The 20898-nt window shown below is 55.9% G+C and overlaps 2 protein-coding genes across 2 annotated transcripts in view; one reads left to right on the forward strand and one right to left on the reverse strand.

The window, feature by feature from the left end:
- CCN4 (cellular communication network factor 4) overlaps positions 1 to 20898 on the forward strand; it is a 967918-nt gene that overhangs the window by 429975 nt on the left and 517045 nt on the right. The window lies entirely within an intron of this gene.
- Positions 1 to 20898, reverse strand: part of ZFAT (zinc finger and AT-hook domain containing) — a 58856-nt gene that overhangs the window by 21740 nt on the left and 16218 nt on the right. Inside the window, exons 3-7 of the mRNA XM_059672351.1 lie at positions 16307 to 16558; positions 12120 to 12308; positions 10274 to 10424; positions 6250 to 7631; positions 5287 to 5519 (exon numbers count right to left, since the gene is read on the reverse strand). Of these exons, the coding sequence (XP_059528334.1) occupies positions 5287 to 5519; positions 6250 to 7631; positions 10274 to 10424; positions 12120 to 12308; positions 16307 to 16558 (2207 nt within the window). The remainder of the gene's footprint in view (positions 1 to 5286; positions 5520 to 6249; positions 7632 to 10273; positions 10425 to 12119; positions 12309 to 16306; positions 16559 to 20898) is intronic.

Consider the following 20898-nt stretch of genomic DNA (forward strand, 5'->3'; position numbering starts at 1 on the left):
ACCGAAGGGCCCCGGGTTCGATTCCGGTCAAGGGCACATACCTTGGTTGCAGGTTCCCCAGCGGCCCTGGTTGGTGTGCGTGCAGGAGGCAACCAATCAACCAATTGATGTGTCTCTGTCACGTTGACCTTTCTCTGTTTCTCCCTCTCCCTTCCACTCTCTCTAAAAAAAATCAATGGAAAAATATCCTCGGGTGAGGATTAACAAAAATAAAAATAAAACTTAAAAAAATAAAACAAATAACCAAGTCCCTCCGAACAACCAACTGGTGTGGATGCATTTCACACCTCTGGGGACCAAGCCTGCCCGCCAGGCCCAGGTGTCCGGGGTGCGGGCAGCCAGCGCGAGGCCCAGCCAGCGCCCAGGACTTCTGCCCACACAGCAGCACGGCTCCAGGCTTCTGTGTGCTCCCGTCACGGTCCTCCTCTGCCCCCACCCTCCCAGGTCACCCCGGCCTCCCGCCTGGCACACAGGCGCTCACACAGTGTCACCCTGACATCTGAAGGATGCGTGGGCCCCGCACCCACCCGGAGGAGACCCGTCACGCCCACGTCCTCAGAGCTGACGGAGGCTCTCGGGAGCTTTGAAGGAGTTTGCGGTGATCTCCCCTGAGTCCTTGGCATTTGATTTTTTTCCTTTTAATCTCTGATCGCCTGAAAGCAATTTATCTCAGAGCTTATCAGGGCCCCTCATTTCTCGATGCCTTTGAAGGCTGGCGGGAGGACATGGGCGGTGGGAAAGGGTGCACTCTCAGAACTCATTTATTTCTTTTTCAAAACCTCCGCTCCGTACCGGAGATGAAAACCCGGGCCGACAAAGCCAACTTAAAAAGCGCGGCCGTTAAAGCCTTCCTGGCGGAGGCAGCGGGTGCGAGCGGCACGCCGTGATGGCGGTGACAGACCCGGCCCTGGGAGCTGTGTGTTCCCAGGGAAGTGACCTTCAGGGCAACACCAGACTCTGAAAGGAGGGAGGCGGCAGCTGGAGGCCACGGCCCGCGGTGCAGCCCCCGGGCTCACTCTGGGCAAACCTCGCCTCGGTCTACACCCCTGCGCCACCCGATGTATTAACTGGCCTGAGTACACCTAGGAAACATTTGGAATTAACTTAGAAACATAAGGTGGGAGGCTGCACTCAACACTGTCTCCCGGATCGAAGGCCGCGGCTACGGTACCGCCGCCCTCTGTGCACTCAGCCCTTCGCTCCCAGCCCTCCTGGCCGCCCTGTGCTGGGCTGCGCCCCGAGGACAAAGGCGTGAGCCACTGAGCCACCCGCAAGGAGCAACACCACCCGAGCCCAGTCATCACCGCGGGACATGCAGGACGGAGAGGCAGGACAGCTGACGCTCCCCCTGTGAACAGTGAGGAAGGAGCCGGACTCGGGCTCCCTTCGGATTTCAGCTCAAGGGTCTCCCTTCACCCGCAGCGGCTCTGCTCTGCCAGGCCGCGCCCCTGTGGTTCGGGCACCGGGCAGCTGCCAGGAAGCGGCTCTGTGCAGCCGACACTCTGGTGGCCCGAGGTCCCCGGTTCTGGGGACACGCGCCCGCGGGCGACACAGAAACGAACTGGCCTGTGACCAGGTAAGAAGGCCCGCCCTCCCGTCGCCTGGGAAAGGAACCACTGTGTCCCATCATTCAAGGTCGGGAACATTTCCCTCCACCTGAAGGAAGGAAACCACCGCAGACGGACCGCGACTCCCAGAGGGACTGGCGGCAGCTCCCTTTCCTTCCTCTGCTTCGCTGGCACCGATCGTTGGTACAATTTTTAAACTAGTTCACCTTAATAGCCAAATAAATGGGGCACTGACAGGTCAGTGACTGACAAACATGTCACTCCGCCACCCCGCACACACATGTACACATACTGACACGTAAACGTACGGAAACAAAGGTCTCAGAAATAGCACTTACCTGGGTGTGGGCGGGGAATGCGGATCATTTCTGTTTTGTTCGGTCCCCTTTCCTTTAAGGTAGAGGAGCGGCCCCGTAAGGGATCGGGAATGGACCGTGACTCAGCCAGAACACACGCCGACCTCGTTATTCTACACGTTTTCTAACTTAGCCCTCACCACCCCGAGAATAGGACAGGGACGTCATGTCCATTGCACCGATGGGAAAAGTGAGGCTCCAGGAAGCTAAGCGGTCACCCTAGATCCCAGGCGTGGACGCGGGGTCTGCCTCCAGCCTGCCAGAACCCCAAGCCCCTCTCGCTGTACCAATAGCGTCTTCTCTCAAGACTCCCTTCCCCATGTTTGCACAGGGGTCCAGACATGTCCCCGACCAGGACCCTGCCCAGGCCCCACATCTCCCGATTCCAGTACAGCCCTGACTGTACGTCACACCGTCTAGGGCAGCGGTTCTCAACCTGTGGGTCGCGACCCCTTTGGCGGTCGAACGACCCTTTCACAGGGGTCGCCTAAGACCATCCTGCATATCAGATATTTACATGACGATTCATCACAGTAGCAACATGACAGTGAAGAAGTAGCAACGAAAATAATGTTATGGTTGGGTCACAGCATGCGGAACTGTATTTAAAGGGCCAGAAGGTTGAGAACCACTGGTCTAGTTGCTATGAGAGGGAGAGGTGCCAGGAAGCAACCATGTTAAGTGGGTGCACACCTTCCAACCCCTCGGTGGACCCTGGGCTGAGAAACGGCTGCGTCCCCGGGAACGAAACCCAGCACCCTGCGCCCTGCCACACCGGGAACAGACCGGGCCCAGGTCCACTGGGCGGAGGGCTCCTCTCCAATGTCCTCACTTTGTGCGGCATGGGACTCGCAGGGGAGGGTCCGGTGGGCTTTCAACACCCCTGGCCTCAGCCCCGAGGCTCACAGTGAGAACCAAGCCCCCTGACATGAGGACTCGCCCCCCTCAGGGCAGCACCCCCTCCCCACCCACCCAGCCCTGCCCTGGCATTGTCTGCACCCCGTTTTCCATCACGAAGCTCACCCATGCACCTCTGAGGAAGGGGGGCAGCACAGTCACTCCCCCTCCAAGTGCCCAAACCGAGAGGGGCCCCTCGGGCGGAGATCCATAACCACAGAAAGTGGACAAGAGAAGCTTCTTAAATGCCAGTTAGCAAGAAAAACGAAAGCCCATGAGTTGGGGCTGAAGGGCTGAGAGCAGGTCCCTGACACCCCATTCATTGCCTGTGACCCCTGGGATGTGGCCGGGAGGCAATTACCCCATCCAGGGGCCAGAACATAGCTGGGGGGACCCCGAGTCCCTTCGACACAGGCACTGGGCATGGAAAAACAGGCCCGGCCTGTGAATCTCTCCTCCAGCTTCCTCCTCTCATCAGGCCCAAGTCCGTGTTTGAAAACCCCGTTCCAGAGCACCGCGTTCCGAAATGAACGAAGGAACAGTAGGAACAGGGTGACAGCGCCCTGCCTGTGATGGCTCCAGGCCGGGCTGTGCGGGCAGCTGCCTCTCCTTCCTCACTCCGCCCTCCCTGAGGACGGGTCAACTGAGGCCCGGAACTGTGATCCGTCCTGAGGCTGAGGGGGCGGCAGTCCGGGTCCTGGGATGAACAGCGACACCCCACGCTCCCTGAGAATCCTGTTCAGTGTCGGCCTCCCTCCCTCTCTCCTGGCTTCACAGGCATTTCTGGCAAAGTCACAATAATGCCTCCTGACACCTGGTTCCTGGCCCCGGAGAACCTGGAAGCCACACCAACCTGTCAGCCATTCTGGAAGGAAGCAGGCCGAGTAGCAGGCAGAACCAGGGGACAGGCAGCCGCTGACACACAGCCAGCCACCCAGCACTGAGTTCCTCAGCTCAAGCATTCCATTCTCACCTCCCATTGACTCCAGGGATCTATATACATGTACAAACACGTGTGTGCATGTGTGTACATGTGTGTGCTGTTGGTAGTTGTGTTTCATGGATGTGTACGTGTGTGTATTAGACTTATTGAGGGATCACGTCATAATTATATAAATGTCTAACCACTATGCTGTATATTTGAAACTAGTATATCGAATGTCAACTGAAAGTGAAAAAAGTCATTTAAAAAACACGTGTGTGTACGTATACATATGTATGTGTGTATGTGCATATATATATTCCCGTGTATGTGAGTACGTAAGACAGATATGTACTTTTTAATACAGATTTCATACAGAAGGCCACGCAGGAAGGACAAGTGACACCCAAGGTCACACAGCCTGTGCAGTGCTGGAGACAGGATTCGAATCCAGGTTCCTAACCCCAGAGGGCATGTTCTTGCCCACACACAAAACCTGGGCAACCCTGACGTCACCCTTAGTGACAACATGCCACAGTGTGTGGTGCCAGGAAACGGTGGCATGACATCCCGTCCCCGAAGCCTCGCTTTGTGCCGCCTGAGGCATAGGAAGGGTGCCATGGAAACCAGCCCCACCAGGGCCCGCTGTGCCCCCGGCCCCCGCCTCAAATCACTCCCAACTGTCATCCCAACTAGATGAGTCGCAAAAATAAACAGTCATGCGATGTTATACAATCTCCCACCAAAGAAGTGAACAGATTTACCATGGTGAATATGAACCGCATCGTGAATAAACACATCACTTTTTTAAACATAAAATTGCTGGCCCAGCCAGTTTTGCTCAGCGATTGAGCATTGACCTATGAACCAGGAGGTCACGGTTCGATTCCTGGTCAGGCACATGCCTGGGTTATGGCTCGATCCCCAGTAGGGGCAGCCAAGCAATGATTCTCTCTCATCATTGATGTTTCTATCTCTCCCTCTCCCTTCCTCTCTGAAATCAGTAAGAAAATATTAAAAAAATGAAATGAAAATAAAATTGCTTCACTGATATTCTCTTGATTTCCTACAAATAACACAACCGTTAGACAACCGTGGTCGTCACGGTTCACTGTGCTCTTACTATGAACCAATCGCCTTATTATCTCTTGGCAGGCGCCATCTAATTGCCTCCTTCAACAACTCTGGTGGCAGCTATGGGGACGACGTTACCCGTTAGTATTCCTAACACATCGCTGAGAGAGCTGGCTTCCCTTCTGTTCTGCAGAGCTCCCTTCTGCAGACTCTCTCCGACGCTGAACATTTTGCACAGAAAGCAAGTTTATTCCCTCTAATCTTTTTTTTTTTTTTTTTTTATCATCAAACTGGAGGCTCTCCTGGGAAGGCTCTGGGAAGGCGGAGAGCCTGCGCGGTGAGAAGGCCTCTTGGTTCAGGGTGGACGCTGACACACTGGATGGACACGAAGCGGGGACACCTCCATTGGCATGAAGGTGAGCAAGCCATGAGCACCCAGGGGAGACGGGCTGCCCCGGCTTCTACTTACCAGCTCTGTGTGCACTTTAAGGTGGGCCTGCAGCTTATATTTATCTGGAGTCGAGTAGTCACAGCCATCAGTGGGACACTTCAGCAGGATGTTACTGTGTTTCTGAATGACATGGCGTTTAAGGCAGTTTTTGGTGATGGAGGAATAATGACACTGGGAGCAATAATACAGATGTTCCCGGGTGTGGGTGCGGACATGCATGTCAAAGTGCACTTGGTACCAAAAAAGTTTGCCTAAAAAAACATGTTCACGTGAGAACAAGGAAGTTTCTTTTATACTGAACTTGATTCTTTTTCACATTATTACTGCTTAGTAACTACTATATTTATCTGCGTCTCCTGCTGGTCCGGGTTCCCCTTCACACTTTCCACATTTCTGTCTGGAATTTACTTTTCAGAGGCGGGAGCCTGCAAACATTGAAGGCGCTACGTTTCTCGCCTGAGGTCAGAGCCAGGAGAGGAGGACCCTTCAGGTGCCAACCACTGTGATGCACACGCATATATCGAAGGGCCTCTGAACGCCAGGGATTCTGGGGTCCCCGATCCAGAGCTGGGCCTGCTGCTCCTGCCCTGCCAGCTCTCGGGCGGAAGGCCAAGCCTGCTCTGTGTCTGGAAGGTTCTATCGGGGCTCCCTGCAAGGCGCAGCAGCCTCCTCCGTGCCCTCTCTGCTCCTCTGGACCTCGGCCACACGTCAAGCCCTACGGGGCCCGCGGCCCGTGCCAGCACGAAGCTCTCCTTGGGCAACACCCTGGCAGAGGCGGGCAGGGCCTCTGCGTGCCGCCTGAGCCCACACTTCGCTGACCCTCACCCTGGCCGCCTCCACAAGGACCTCACCGCGGGGCCACCATCGCTCTGGAAAGGGGGGTCAGCTCTCGGGAGAGACGTGGGCTCACAGCGAGCACGAGGTGACCCGAGCGAGGTGGGGGGTGGCGGGAGGCCCCCAGCGCCCCGCCGCCTCTCTTACCGCAGTATTCACACTCCAGGTCCCCGTACACCTTCCGGATCCTCTCGCACAGGCCGGGGTCCATCCGCCTCTTGGCCAGGCCGTCCAGGATCCGCAGGAAGGCGTTCATGTTCGCCGGGCGCTCGGGGCCGGGGCCGCAGAAGTCAGGCGGGCGCAGGGCCCCGGCCTCCTCACCAGTGACCGGAGGAGGGTCCGCGGCCGCTGCTGGGTCCGACCCGAGACACCTGTCGGGATCCGGCCCGTGGGACGGGAGGCTCTCGGCGCCCTGGGTGTCCTGGTTGGCGGCAGGGCTTCTGGCCGTGGGCAGCAGGGGGGTGACTTCTGCGCCCTGAGACTGGGCGGAGCCCTCGGGCTGGGGGTGCGGGGTCCTCCGGGGAGCAGGGTCAGCCTCGGCAGTGGAGGTACCGCTTTTCAACAACAACTCACCCGACACCGCCCCTGGCGAGGGGAGGCCCGAGGAGACCCCCGCGGCTGCCGGCTCGCAGGGGGGCAGGGCAGTGCCTCCGGCCTGGGGGGTGGGCACTGAGTGCCCGGGCGGCGCAGGCTCCTGCAGCGGGGCCTCCGCCTCCTCCCGGGGTGCACTGGCCCCCGGGAGCGCAAGCCCCCCCTCGGCGAGCGGCAGCCGGCCGCCCAGCGCGTCGGGCTGGATGTCCCCGCCGGGCTCCAGCAGGCAGAAGCTCTGGTTGATGGAGCTGGTGAAGGCCGCGGCCTCGGGGGCGGCCCCGTGCGCCTCCCGGATGTGGGCGCGCAGGCGGATGGAGCTGACGAACTTCCGGAGGCACAGGGCGCACACGTAGACGAAGGGGTGCTTCCGCACGTGCAGCTCCAGCGCCTGGTACTTGGTGGCGCCGTGGCCGCAGAGCTCGCAGGCGAAGGGCCACTGGTCCCCGTGCACCAGCATGTGCCGGTCGCGGTCCAGCTCGTTCTTGAACTTGCGCTCGCACACGTGGCAGTCGTAGAGCAGCTGCCGCTTGCCCTCGCGCGTCAGCAGGCGGAGCCCGTCCAGGGCCTCGCGCACCTGCGGGTCCTGCGGGTCGTGGGCGTCGCGCACGTGCTTGATGAGGTTCTTGACGTCCGAGTACTTCTTCTTGCAGAAGCGGCAGTGCTGCTTGACCTTCTTGTGCACCCGCTCCACGTGCACCTTGAGGTGGCCCTTGCTCAGGCAGGTGAAGGCGCAGAGGTCGCAGGAGAACTTCTCGCCCGTGTGCTTGCGCAGGTGCACGTTGAGGTTGGCCTTGATGGCGCTGGCGTAGCTGCAGTGCGCGCAGGTGTAGGGTTTCTCATTGGTGTGGATGCGCAGGTGGGCCTGCAGCGAGTGCTTGAACTTGAAGACCTTGTTGCAGTACTCGCAGGTGAAGATCTTGAGCTGCGTGGGCCCGAGCCTGGGGACAGACACGGCACCGTTACCGCCGGGGACTCGGTACAGGCCAGGGACCTCTGACGCCTGAACCAGACAGCAGGGCCCAAAGGGGAACCACGCGGGATGGAGCGTGGACGGGTGTCACACGCACGCACGCACTCACACACTCATCAGCGGGCAGGACCGGAGGAGCGGGGAGGGCACAGGGATGGAAGGGGGACTCCCTGTGGTGGTGGTGGGGGCAGGTCAGCACTCGGTTGGACCTTAGTGTGTGTGCTGATGGCGATGCGAGCAGGTGGAGAGAGAGAGATGCAGCTAACGCGGGTGAGGGTGGGGGGAAGGTGCTGGAGCAGAGAGGTCTGCGTCCAGGCAGAACAAGGAGGCAGAGGCGGAAGAGGAAGAGGAATGCGGCTCACTGCATGCACCCTGAGCAGCTGAGTGTGGCCCACACAGGTTGCCTTGTCCTTAAATTAAGCATATAAATGGACTGCAGTCCGCAGACACCGGAGGGTACAGCTCAGGGGGGAATGAAAATAAATGTGAACGCTGCTGGCCCGCCTGCACCCGCGGCTAATTTAAGGGAACACATTTGGACCTTTCTCAAATGACAGAGGCGTCCAGGAGGCGACATTTAATTTGGTGCAAAGAGCTCCCAAGGCAGGAACCCCGGATTCATGGCGTTAACTAACACATCACAGAGTTTCCTTCTGTAATGCAAGAGCTAAGTGGTCACTGATCGATTCCGGATCAGGGCATATGCCCGGGTTGTGGGCTCAATCCCCCATGGGGGGAGTTCAGGAGGCAGACAATGTGAGAACCACTCTCACATCCATGGTTCTCTCTCTCTCCCTCTCCCTTCCTCTCTTTCTAAAAAGCAAAAAATAAATAAAAAACTAAAAAGCAAGATACAAAATTCCTCATAAAATATAACCCCAATTTTATAAAATATATGGCCTGTAACTGACACCAAAAAATGTTTACTTAAAAAATAATAAATAAAATATATGGCTTGAAAAAAGGCTGGAAGGAAATACATTAAAAATATTAACAGCGCTTATCTTAGGGTAGTGAAATTACAAATGATTCTTTTAAATACTTCTCTGGACTTCCAAAATTTTCTATATAATAAATCTGTACCCTACTTGTATGAGAACCTAACTGATATAACCTAATGGACATACTGCTGTACCCTAAAAGTTTCTATCTATAGTTTACAAAGCAAAATAGTCATACAAAAGCCTTTCGTAACTATAATCGTGCGTGACAGTAGAAACTGTAGATCTGTTAATAAAATATTGACCATCTCTCCACGTAACTGAACTAGCATTTAGTTGAACCCCGCAACAGACCTTGAAATACAAAGAAGGTAATCAGCTCAGGTCTACAAATCACCCTGTGCTGAGACCAGAATGATCTTCAAATTTATTCCATCACAGTTTTGCCAAAAGAAGGAGTACTGCCACTTCATCGATAAACGCCGTTGTTCACACCTGCAAGAGGGTGGACTGCGGCTGGGGATGAACGCAGCGGCCACGGCATCATGTCCCGGTGCAGTAAGAGCACCGCATGCGCCAGACACGCCACGTGTTTCATCACCCATTCCCCCCACTGCACGGAGCCAGACTCCCCGGACACACTTACGGCTGGTGTCGCGGACTCGGAGGCGAGACCCCCTGCCTCAGGTCACGGGAGAGCGACAGCTGCATCGGCAGCCGCCGTGTCGGGTCCCTCACACCCCCAGTCCCTGACACGTCACAGGTGTGCAATCTGCTGCGCTGACCTCGAGTAGAAGCGTCTAGAGCCGCCCAGGTCCAAGTGGCACTACCGCGCGTCCTCTCTGCCAAGACGCCCCCTTCCCTCTCCCACACACAGAGGGGACCCCAGAAAAGCCTCCGCGGGGCTCAGCGTGCTGCCGCCGCAGGCCACACACAGCCGACGGGCTGGCGGCCTGTGCAGACCACACGCTCCCTCCCTGGGCTGCAGACTGGCCACAGAGGGCTTGATTCTTCAGTTAAGTCAAGAAGCCAATGTCCTTGCCCTGCCGGTTTGGCTCCGTGGAGGGAGCGTCGGCCTGCAAACTGAAGGGTCCCAGGTTCGATTCCCGTCAAGGGCACAAGCCTGGGTTGCAGGCTTGATCCCCGGTGGGGACGTGCAGGAGGCAGCCAATCAATGATTCTCTCTCATCATTGATGTTTCTCCCTCCCTCTTCCTCTCTGATATCAATAAAAATATATTTTTTAAAAAGAAACCAATGTCTTTGCCCTGGCCGGTGTGGCTCAGTTGGTTAGGTGTCACCCCATGCCCAGGAGGTTGCTGGTTAGGGCACATGCCCGAGTGGTGGGCTTGATCCCTGGTAGGGGGCGTGCCGGAGGCAGCTGTTCGATGTTCTACTCCAAGCATGTCAAACTCATGGCTGGCGGGCCGCATGGCTAAGGCATGCATCCTGCCGGCCACGAGTTTGACATGCTTGTTCTACTCTCACATAGATGTTTCTCTCACTCTCAGACTTTCCTCTCTCTAAATATCAATAACCACTAAAAAAAAGAGAGAAAGAAACCACGTCCCGTACAAAGCAGGGCCCTGCTAACCTAGCGTGCTGTGCTCGCGCCCTCTGTGGGGACACTGGCGCCAGCCTCGCTGAGTCACACAGAACTGGCACGGTACCTGCTCGACTTCATGGGCTGCTCGTACGGCGTCTGCTGGATGGCGTACTCCTGGTACCCTCTCCGAGGCGCCAGGTCCGCGGAGGTGGCCTCGGGGCTTGTGGCTCCTGTTTCTGGGGGCCCCGCCTCCACTGGAATAATCTTGGTGGCACCTGCGGTGGAGGCACAAGGCACCGCGTGTTAGAGAGGAGCCGAGAGCGGCGCCGCCCCAGCCGGGCGCAGGAGCAGAGCCTGGGGAGTAGGGTTCCTTCCTGCCCGGTACCCTGCATGGCATCAGTTTCCCTTCGGTTCATACATGTAATGTGTGCATGTGTTTGTGAGGAGGGGCATGTTTTCTAATAGCCTATCAAAGCGTCCTGAGGCCCATTTTCACTTGATCTATAAACTAAAAACACAAGCATATTGATAGATACATGCGTGTTTACCCTCCGGGCGTTACATCAGTCCCGTGTGGGACTGGGACTGCGGAAGAGTCAACTGGCATCGGGCCCGTGTAAGCAGTGCGATCAGCTGGTCAGCGGTGAGCAGGCAGGCAGGCGGCCTGGGTCCATCCCATTGGACCTTCCCCACCACCCGGGCCTCTGCTTCGCCCAGGAATCACACAAAGGTCGCTGCCCTGCATTCTACATGGGAAATGGCCCGAGGCCTTTCACAGCAGCGGGCACTTCGTACGCGTGTACATGTGTGTGCATACACGCACATGCATGTATGGAGTGCAGTAAAGGAGAGGCCCCGGTCTACCCCGTTTCTGTGACAGCAAAGGCAGTGAATCATCCCTTCACTCCCACTGACAGGATCTCAGAGCACCGGTCAGCTTCTCAGATGGTATTGCGGCCACTTCGCCCAGACCCACACTGCTTTGGAGTGAGTGTGTGTGTGGGGGGGGCATGTAAAGGGGCTTTCCAGAAAGTTCCAGTTGCCAACTTTTATCAGGATCATTCTCTACTTGTCCCTGTACCCGGCACTGAGGTATTAAGAGGCATTTATTCAGCACTTTCACATTAAATAATGAGTCACTGTTAGCACTGAAAATAGATGCTTATAAGGCTGCAGCTGTTTTTAAAATCTTAAACTTGATTTTTATTTGACACCAATCACTCCAAATGGATTGGAAAAAATACACCATTATTTTACTTTGGAATCTACGATCACAAACTGCTTTTAGTCTAACCCTTCCTCGAAGAGACCTTTTTTTAAAAAGTAGTAAAATATGTCCACTTGCTACTTTCTGTGAAAGGAGAGGCAGACAGAAATGCCCAGTATTGTCAGCACTTGATGAGCCCGCTAAACTGCACAAGGGGACTCGGGCGGAGGGAACCGCACACACTGGGGTGAGGGGAGGGCGTCCAGGAGAGGGGGGGTCGGAGCAAAGGGAAGCTTGCGGTTGGCACTGCTCCTGATGGGGAAGGGGAGGGAGGGAGGGAGAGGAGGGGAGGAATGGGAGGGGAAGGAAAGGGAGGAAGAGGTGGCTGCAGCCAGTGGCCCCAGCAGCAGCCCTGGCACCTTTCCTCTCTACCTGCCCCACAGCAGCCCTGGCAGTGACACTCTGCTGCGACCCTGATTCATGGGTGATTAAACGGCGAGCCCGACAGTCAGCGAGCTGCCCAGGATCCCAGGCATCCCTGGCACAGCCTCGCCCAGAGACTCTCGTGTTGTCACTCCTCAACTGTCGTGGTCACCTGGGACGGGTCACCTGGGGCGGGTCACCTGGGGTAGGTCACCTGGGGTAGGTCACCTGGGACGGGTCACCTGGGGCGGGTCACCTGGGACGGGTCACCTGGGGTAGGTCACCTGGGGTAGGTCACCTGGGGCGGGTCACCTGGGGCGGGTCACCTGGGGCGGGTCACCTGGGATGGCTTCGTGTGCGGTTAACACCACGCTGACGATGGGCTTCTTGGCTCCGGGCCCCTGCGCGGCCTCCTTTCCCAAAGAGACCTTCTGGACCCTCTCCATCCTCTGCGTCCGCGGTCGCCTCGGGGCCTTTTCTCGATCTTCTTCCTTAAACTTCTTTTCCAGTTCAAGGTCAGATTCGTTACCTAGCGAGCCAACGCCAAGAGGGATAAAGTGGTCACAGCAGCGAGCGAGGGAGGCGCAGGTGACCTTCCATGGGGGCGACGGGGATGCCTCTGGGAGGCACACGGACGGGTCCGGGTCCCCTGAGCGAGCCGCCCCTGCGTCACGTCGGGCCTCGTCTCTGGTTCTTCAACTCATTCGAGTCACCCTGCCCAGCCCCCCCGCCCCCCCAGGCCCTGGATGCCTCCTGAGCCCCCCCAGAGTCCTTGACGTCAGAACACGCACACGGCAGGCCCATGCGGCCGCGGGCAGAGGAAACGCTAGCCGTGCGGGCGGGCGTGTGGAGATGCCCACGCGTTCGTTTTTCACCCACACTGCGCTGACAAACGTTCTAAAGTGCCTGTCCTACCTGCCGAGAACTAATAAAATCTCGGGCCTCGTTACTGTGAGGCCCAGGACAGTGGCCAGAGCGCAGTGATATGGACTCTACCCGGGCTCCCCACCAATGTTTCCCGGCCCACAGTCTTTCCATCTGACCTGCGCCCCTCCCACGGCCTGCTCCCATCCTCCGCTCCCTCTCCCTCGCTCTGAGAAAAGGCATGTGCACCCCTGCTTCTGGTCCCCATAAAAAGAGGCCGGGAAACCAGCACAGGCAGGCATGTGGCCTCTGTTGGGCACGTGGCCTCTGTCTTCCACGTGACCCTGTCTCCCTGCATCCTGACTGCAGAGAACCCCAGCATGTCCCACAGGCACCGTGCCCCACGCTGCAGGCTTCTGGTGAACTGACAGGAGGGAAAATGCCTCCCCGCCCCTCCCCGCCCCCACAATGCCAGGCATGGAGCCCCCCGGATTCCCCACAGACATGGGCCCCGCCCTGCCCTCACATCTGTCATCTGCTCCCCTCTCTGTCCTCCTGGGCAGACACTCAGCACCAGTCCAGGAGCAGGAGGGAGAGGAGGCGGCCAGGACCTGCGGCTGCGGGGACCTCCCTCACATCTGCTGAGCCAGCTCCTGGCGCCCAGAGCACCAGGCGCAGCGGCGCGCCTGCCCAGCTTTCAGGCTGCAGGCCAGGGCCATCACCCAGCACTCTCAGGAAACGGTTGTCACAGGACAGAGCGCTGCTTTTCAAACCAGAGGTTATAACCCACAGCAGCCACGTGTCTTGGGGAGAACAGTCCCTTAAAAGCCCGCTGTGCTCAGGCTCCATCGCCTGCACCAGGTCCCGCCACGCAGGATGCAGCAGGCAGCCCACTGAGCCTCGGGCAGCCAAATGCAAGGGGTTGCTCCCTCTGCCTTCCAGCCCCATGGGGCAGCTTCCCCCACGTGGTCACTGAGCAATGCAGCCCCAGGCTGGTCTCCAAGATGCTGGACAAGAAGGTCTCCCCTCACCCAGCCAGCGTGGCTCAGTGGTTGAGTGTCGACCTATGAACCAGGAAGTCACAGTTTGATTCTGGGTCTGGGCACAGGTCTGGGTTGTGGGCTCCATCCCCAGTGGGGAGCGTGCAGGAGGCAACTGGTCAGTGATTCTTCATTATTGACTAGAGGCCCAGTGCACGAAATTCGTGCACAGGTAGGATCCCTAGCAGCTGCTGGCTGCCGGCTGAAGCCTCCCTTCCTTCGTTCCGCATCACCCCCTGGTGGTCAGCGCACGTCATAGCAAGCGATCGAACTCCCATTGGTCAAACTCCAGAGGGGACACTTTGCATATTAGGCTTTTATATAGAGATGTTTCTATCTCTCTCCCTCTCCCTTCCTCTCTGACATCAATAAAAACATGTTTTTTTTTAAGAAAAAAAAGAATCATCACAAAGGTTGCAAGTGCCTCTCAGGTAAAATCTTCACCTGAGTGCCCTTCTCCTTTAAGAAGGACTTAACGAGAGGAAGCACCCCTGCCACTCTGCACAGTGTGACCCCAGGCACCACAAGCTTGGAAGGTTCAGGAGTCCCTGTGCAAGCCCCACGTACTGGCTTCTGTGGCTGCAAAATGCTGTTCAAAAACACCAGCTGCTGCACAGAATGGCATCAAAAGAAACCTGCTTTCCTGGTTCCTTTGACTATTCAAAGGCAGAATGAAGTAAAAGCTGAGTGCCTATCAAAAGTGTTATTTTAACTTGCCACGGCAGGGCAGGGGAGACGTTTATTTTGTTGTCCTCTAACGGCTTTAACAAGCTAACAGTCAAGGCCAAGTGTGTGAAATGTCGCTAAGCTGCTCTCTACAGAGCGAGAGTGAAAACAATGACGCGACAATTTCCCTAAGGGCGGCATATTGTGCTTGGCAACCGAGGAGCAGTCGCTGTGGGCGTCAGCCACGGGCAGCTGGGCATAAGGTCATCTCTGCATGTGTGAGAGGCGTCGGCAGCGGCCAGCGAGGGAGAAACACCCAGAGCTTCTACGTTTCCTGTCGGTGTTTGTTCTTGTCTATTTAGTCACTCAAATCAATGGAACTCGAGGCCAGTTTGTAGACAGGTCGTTGCCAGAGGAAGCTGACCATCTTATTGGCAGGGCCGTGCCTGCCAGGGCCTCAGACGCTGCCTAACTGATCACAGCGCAGAAAACAAACATGGGAGCCACCGGAGCGGAATTCCTACTTCTTACAAGAGGTGCACGACAATGAATGCAGCCTGCATCCATGAAGCAGAAAGGGGCCTGGTTTTAAGACACTAGTGCAGGGGTCCTCAAACTTCTTAAACAGGGGGCCAGTTCACTGTCCCTCAGACCGTTGGAGGGCCGGACTGTAGTTTAAAAAAAAAACTATGAACAAATTCCTATGCACACTGCACATATCTTATTTTGAAGTAAAAAAACAAAACGGGAACAAAAACAGTATTTGCATTTGCATGAGGCCTGCGGGCCATAGTTTGAGGACCCCTGCACTAGTGGGTAGAGCACGGCTGGCCGCAGGGCAGGAGGGGGAGACGTGGGAGGGTGCCTGACCCCACCTCACATGAGTGCGGCTCTGGACGATCGTCCGTGGGGACCCCAACTTCCTCAATTATAAAATTCTTAAACTGGGTCTGAAAAGGCGGTTTTCTAAGCCAATCTTAGAAGGTCACGTGCTGTGGGATTCAGCTGATCTTGAAATGTCAAAATTACCGAACTGGAGCACACCGATGGCTGCTGGGCGTGGGGGTGGGGTGACGATAAGCGGGAGCCCCGGGAGATTTTGGGGTGACGGGACCCTGCTGTCTCCTGCCTGCAGGGGCGGCTGCACGAAGCTGCGTGTGTGAGGGTGACGGGGCTATGCGGGCATCACCTCCCTGGCCACGCCCTGATTTTGTGCCTCGTGATGTGAGATGTAGCCACTGGGGGGGTGGGGGGGAGTGTACATGGGACCTCTTTACCGGCTTCCAGCTTCCTGTGAGACCACAATTATTTCCAAAGCACAAAGTTCTCCTCTGAAAGGGTTTCTCAGACTTTGAACCAGACGGCTCTTCTTTTCTCTGCGGAGCCCACGATTTGAAATATTTTATCGACCAAATTGCAGGCGTGAAGATCATCCCTTTGCCCGTATCTACTGCCAGATATGCATCTCCCTCACCTCACCGAGGGTGGAGACCGTTTCACCCTCTGCACCCCCAGATCACCCACCGAGTCACCCAGTGACTTGGGCTCCCCGGGCTCCAACCTCCCCAGGACACGTTCAATCAAAGATTTCGCTCGAGCCTTAACCGGTTTGGCTCAGTGGACAGAGTGTCGGCCTGCGGACTGAAGGGTCCCAGGTTCGATTCCAGTCAAGGGCATGTACCTTGGTTGTGGGCACATCCCCAGTAGGAGGTGTGCCGGAGGCAGCTGATCGATTTTTCTCTCTCATTGATGTTTCTAACTCTCTATCCCTCTCCCTTCCTCTCTGTAAAAAATCAATAAAAGTAAAAAAAAAAAAAAAAAAAAAAAGATTTTGCTCAGTCATAGCCTATGATCATGACATAAATAAGCCCTTTCCCAGAGGTGAGAGCTGTATAAATACGTCAGGAGCGGTTAGAGCTCTTAGAGACCCCGCCACGCCCGCCCTCCGGGCAGTTACCTGCGTCGCCCTCGGCCTCGCCCAGGCTCAGCACGATGATGCAGATGTGCTTCCTCAGCTGGCGCAGGTTGGAGAACTTGCGCGAGCACTTGGGGCACTCCAGGCAGCTGGGGGCCAGGCTGCTGCCCTCCTCCGGGGCCCGCGGAGGGGCCTCGCTCGGACCCACGACGCCCCCCACCGGCTCCTCCTCCGCGCTGGGCTTCTTGGTGGACCCCTTGGGCCTGCCCCTCTTCCTCTTCGTGACGGACAGCTCTACGGGAAAGCAGAGGGCACGATGCAGTCACACGGGCACTGGGCAGGGCATACACGCACCACCTAGCGTGGGAATCAGTTCAGGGTCACGTCTTCTAGGAGTGACAAGTGTGAGGCTGCAAACAATACCTCAGTGCTATATCTTTGCATCTGTAGGCCTATATACAGGTGGGGCAAAAGTAGGTTACAGTTGTTCAGGTGGAAAAGAATGCAATAAATAATAAATAATAATACAAGAATAAACTGTGTTGCCCAGCTGGTGTGGCTCAGTGGTTGAGCGACAATCTATGAGCCAAGAGATCACTGGTTCCATTCCCCATCAGGGCCCATGCCTGGGTTGCAAGCTTGGTCCCCAGTGTGGGGCGTGCAGGAGGCAGCCGATGGATGATTCTCTCTCATCACTGATGTTGCTATCTCTCTCTCCTTCTCCTTTCCTCTCTCTCTAAAACTCAATGAAAACTTTTTTTTAAGAAGAATAAACTGTTTCGCATACTCACAACTGGAAACCCACCCCTGCACAATCAGTGTGGAATGCGGTGACTTGGAGTCACTTTAGCAGGACCTCTGCACAGGCTGCTTCTGTAACGTGGGCACCACCAGCCCCGGTCCCCATCCCCACTGAGATCCAGGCTCAGACACCAGCCGACCCTGAACTGAAGCTCAGATGGTTAGAGGGACAGATGGATAGGAGCCAAACAGGGCTCTCCGGAGACCCACAGAAATTCCCCCTCCGGCAAGCCCAGCTGCCCAGCCTCCCTCAGGACAAACAAATGTGTACACACACACATTCACCCATATGCACATACACACACACACCCATATACACAATCACACACACTCTCACCCATATACACAATCACACACACACCCATATAAACAATCACACACACACTCACATACACAATCACACACACACACCCATATGCACACTCACACCTTCTCTTATACTCACACATACCTATGCACAGGAGCTGGGCCCGTGAGGCCGTTTTTTCGTTTTTTCTGGGACCACAGCCAGATTTGATTAGGAAGCGGGAGAAGGAAGGACGGCCCTCCTGCAGCCTGAGAAGATTAAAAGGCTGTAAAATAAGCCAGAGGACTTCGGGACCTTTGTGTTGTAAAGGGAGACCAAAATGATAAATCAATTACTGCTCAGTTCAAGGTCTAATTAAGTATCTCTCAAGCTAAAATGCGTTGTGAAGGTTAAACCTGAATGGAAATCGCTGGAGAGGAACTAAGCCTCCGCCAGCCTCGAATTCCATGGGCCTGCACAGAGGAAAGGAGGAGGGCTGGGCGTTCTGACTAAAAGACTTTGGAAGGAATCTTCTCATATTAACGCGTCTGAGCTATTAAAGTCACGAGAAACACCTTTTCAAATTAAATGACACAGGCACCCAGTCTTCGCATACACAGAAAATGATTCCAGGAGAATTGAGTCAGAAGCAAATTAGTTAATAAGGAAAATAATTTATGGAAGTAGCTCAGTGGTAAGAATTTGATTACACCTGGGACCAGAGAGCGGAAACCGCCTTCCCCCGGCATCCCTGACGAGCAGGAGAGAGGACAGGGACGGGATGCATCCGGAGGACAGAACTGGGGTGTTGGTGGGGCTGCAGGAGCCCAGAGAAGACCTCCTACCCCCGCCCCAGGCTGAGGGACGAGTTCCCAGAGGCGACCTCGAGCTGCCTGAGCCTGAGGAACAGGCAGGGGAACCGGGCAAAGACCCTGCCAGGCCCCCAGGCCCCAGGCAGAGCCATGGGCCAGGGCCTGCAGGATGGCGAGAGGGAGGCCCTGGGCCTGGGGGCTCACGGAGGGGGAGACGGGGGAGGTGGGCCCCCAGGAGGAGGGAGGGTTCGGGACCAAGGCCGGGGGACGGGGCTATCCCTGACCAACAGTAAGGAGGGAAAGTGGGGAGCCAGGACACATGCGCCTTATGGAACACCCATCCCATGGGAAAGGCATCTGCCCTATTATCACTTGTTCATTTATGATTTATAAACGGAATGAAAAATTCAAATTACTTTATCTCTGACTCACATTGCATTTCAGCAGGAAGAAAATCTTAATAAGCAAAGCCGGATACAAGGAGAATGAGCTGCTTTGTAACAGGATTTCGCCAAGTTCTTTCCGTGGGAATCTGGAAGACGGCTACTTGCCGTAAGAATTTTACAAAAGAGACTGCATTTTCCTGCGTTCACAGATGTTCAACCTGAGGCAGGTATACACACACCTAAAGTTCCTTTATATATATGTGTGTGTGTGTGTGTGTGTGTGTGTATATATATATATATATATACATACTAGGGGCCCGGTGCACGAAATTCGTGCACTGGGTGTGGGGGGGGGGGGGGAGTGTCCCTCAGCCCAGCCTGCCCCCTCTCACATACTGGGAGCCCTCAGGCGTTGACCCCCATCACCCTCCAATCGCAGGATCGGCCCCTTGCCCAGGCCTGACGCCTCTGGCCTAGGCGTCCGGCCCGGGCAGTGGGGACCTGCAGTGGCAGCGGGGGGTGCCGCGATCGTGCGGGCTCCGCCCCTGTCCCTGCAGGACACCTCTGGCTGAGGCGTCCGGCCCGGGCAGCGGGGACCTGCAGCTGCAGCGGCCCCATGATCGTGGGCTTCGCTTTAGGCCCAGGCAAGGGACCCCTAGTTCCTGGGACTGCCAGCTTCGACCGTGCCCAGCTCCCATCGCTGGCTCCACCCCTACTTCCTGCTATCACTGGCCAGGGCGGCAAAGGCGCCTGATTCTCCGATCATGGCTGGGGGGCAGGGCAAAGGCGGCCCCCCAGCTCTTAGCTCCCCCCTGGGTTTCCGATCACTGTCAGTGGCAGGGGGCTTCTTCCTGCTTTCCCTTTCGCCTCCCTGCATTGTGCCTACATATGCAAATTAACCGCCATCTTGTTGGCAGTTAACTGCTAATCTTAGTTGGCAGTTAACTGCCAATCTTAGTTGGCAGTTAATTTGCATATAGCCCTGATTAGCCAATGAAAAGGGTAGCTCGTACGCCAATTACCATTTTTCTCTTTTATTAGTGTTGATATATATATATATATATATATATATATATATATATATATACATATACCTATATATGTTATTTCAGAGAGGAAGGGAGAGGGAGAGGGAGATAGAAGCATCAGTGATGAGAAAGAATCATTGATCGGCTGCCTCCTGCACACTCCATACTGGGGATGGAGCCCACAACCCAGGCCTGTGCTTGTGACCTCCTGGTTCACAGGTCGATGCTCAACCACTGAGCAAAGCTGGCCGGGCCCACACCTGAAGTTCTAAAGGTCTGATCCCGTCTCTCTGAGCAGCTACACTCTGGGAAGCACAGGCGTCCTGACCGCTCAGCGGGAGGGGAGGTGGCTGCAGGGGCACTGAGGCTCCTCCTATAAGGTCACGGGGATGAGCCTGACCTACTCCCAGACTGGGTGGCCCAGGGTGGGCTGGCAGAGCGTCCAGGCCCTGGCACGAGGAGATTCACATCCCCCCTTCCCCCCGCTGAGTTTTATAAAGAAATCATTGACAAACACAAAAGGTATAGCCCTGGCCAGTGCTCAGTGATTAGAGCAGTGGTTCTCAACCTTGGCTGCACATTAGAATCACCTGGGAATCTTTCTAAAATCCTGATTTCTGGGCCTTTGTTTTGTGGCCCCATCCCATAACAAACAGAGTTTCCGGAGGATGAGGCCCAGAAATCAGGATTTTAAAAAGATTCCCAGGTGATTCTAACGTGCAGCCAAGGTTGAGAACCACTGGATTAGAGCATCAGCCCATGGACTGAAGGATCTCGGGTTCGATTCCGGTCAAGAGCACGTACCTCGGTTGCAGGCTTGAACCCTGGCCCCAGTCGGGGTGCGTGTGGAAAGCAACCAATCGATGTGTCTCTCTCGCATCGATGTTTTTCTCTCTCTCTGCCTCTCCCTTCCACTCTCTCTAAAAATCAACAGAGAAAATATCCTCGGGTGAGGATTAACAACAACAAAGAAAACTGTATTATTTGGTCTTATGTGACTTCCCTAGGTACAAGATGCCTTGACCACTGAGCACACCAGCCGGGCTGAAAATTTGTACACTTGGATCAACACCTCCCATCCCTCCTTGGCCACCAATGTTCTGCTCTCCGGCTCCATGAACTCTGCGAGTTTACATTCCATGTGCAAGTGAGACCACACAGGGTCTGTCTCTGTGTCTGGCTTATTCTGCTTGGCATAGTGTCCTCCAGCTTCATCCATGTTGCCAAAGGAGGAATTCCCTTATGTTTTCATGGCTGAATAATGTTCGCGCGTGTGTGTGTGACATTTTCCAAACCCACTCGTCCCGCCATCGACATTGAG

This window comes from Myotis daubentonii, chromosome 17 (assembly GCF_963259705.1).
Source record: "Myotis daubentonii chromosome 17, mMyoDau2.1, whole genome shotgun sequence".
NCBI lineage: Eukaryota > Metazoa > Chordata > Mammalia > Chiroptera > Vespertilionidae > Myotis > Myotis daubentonii.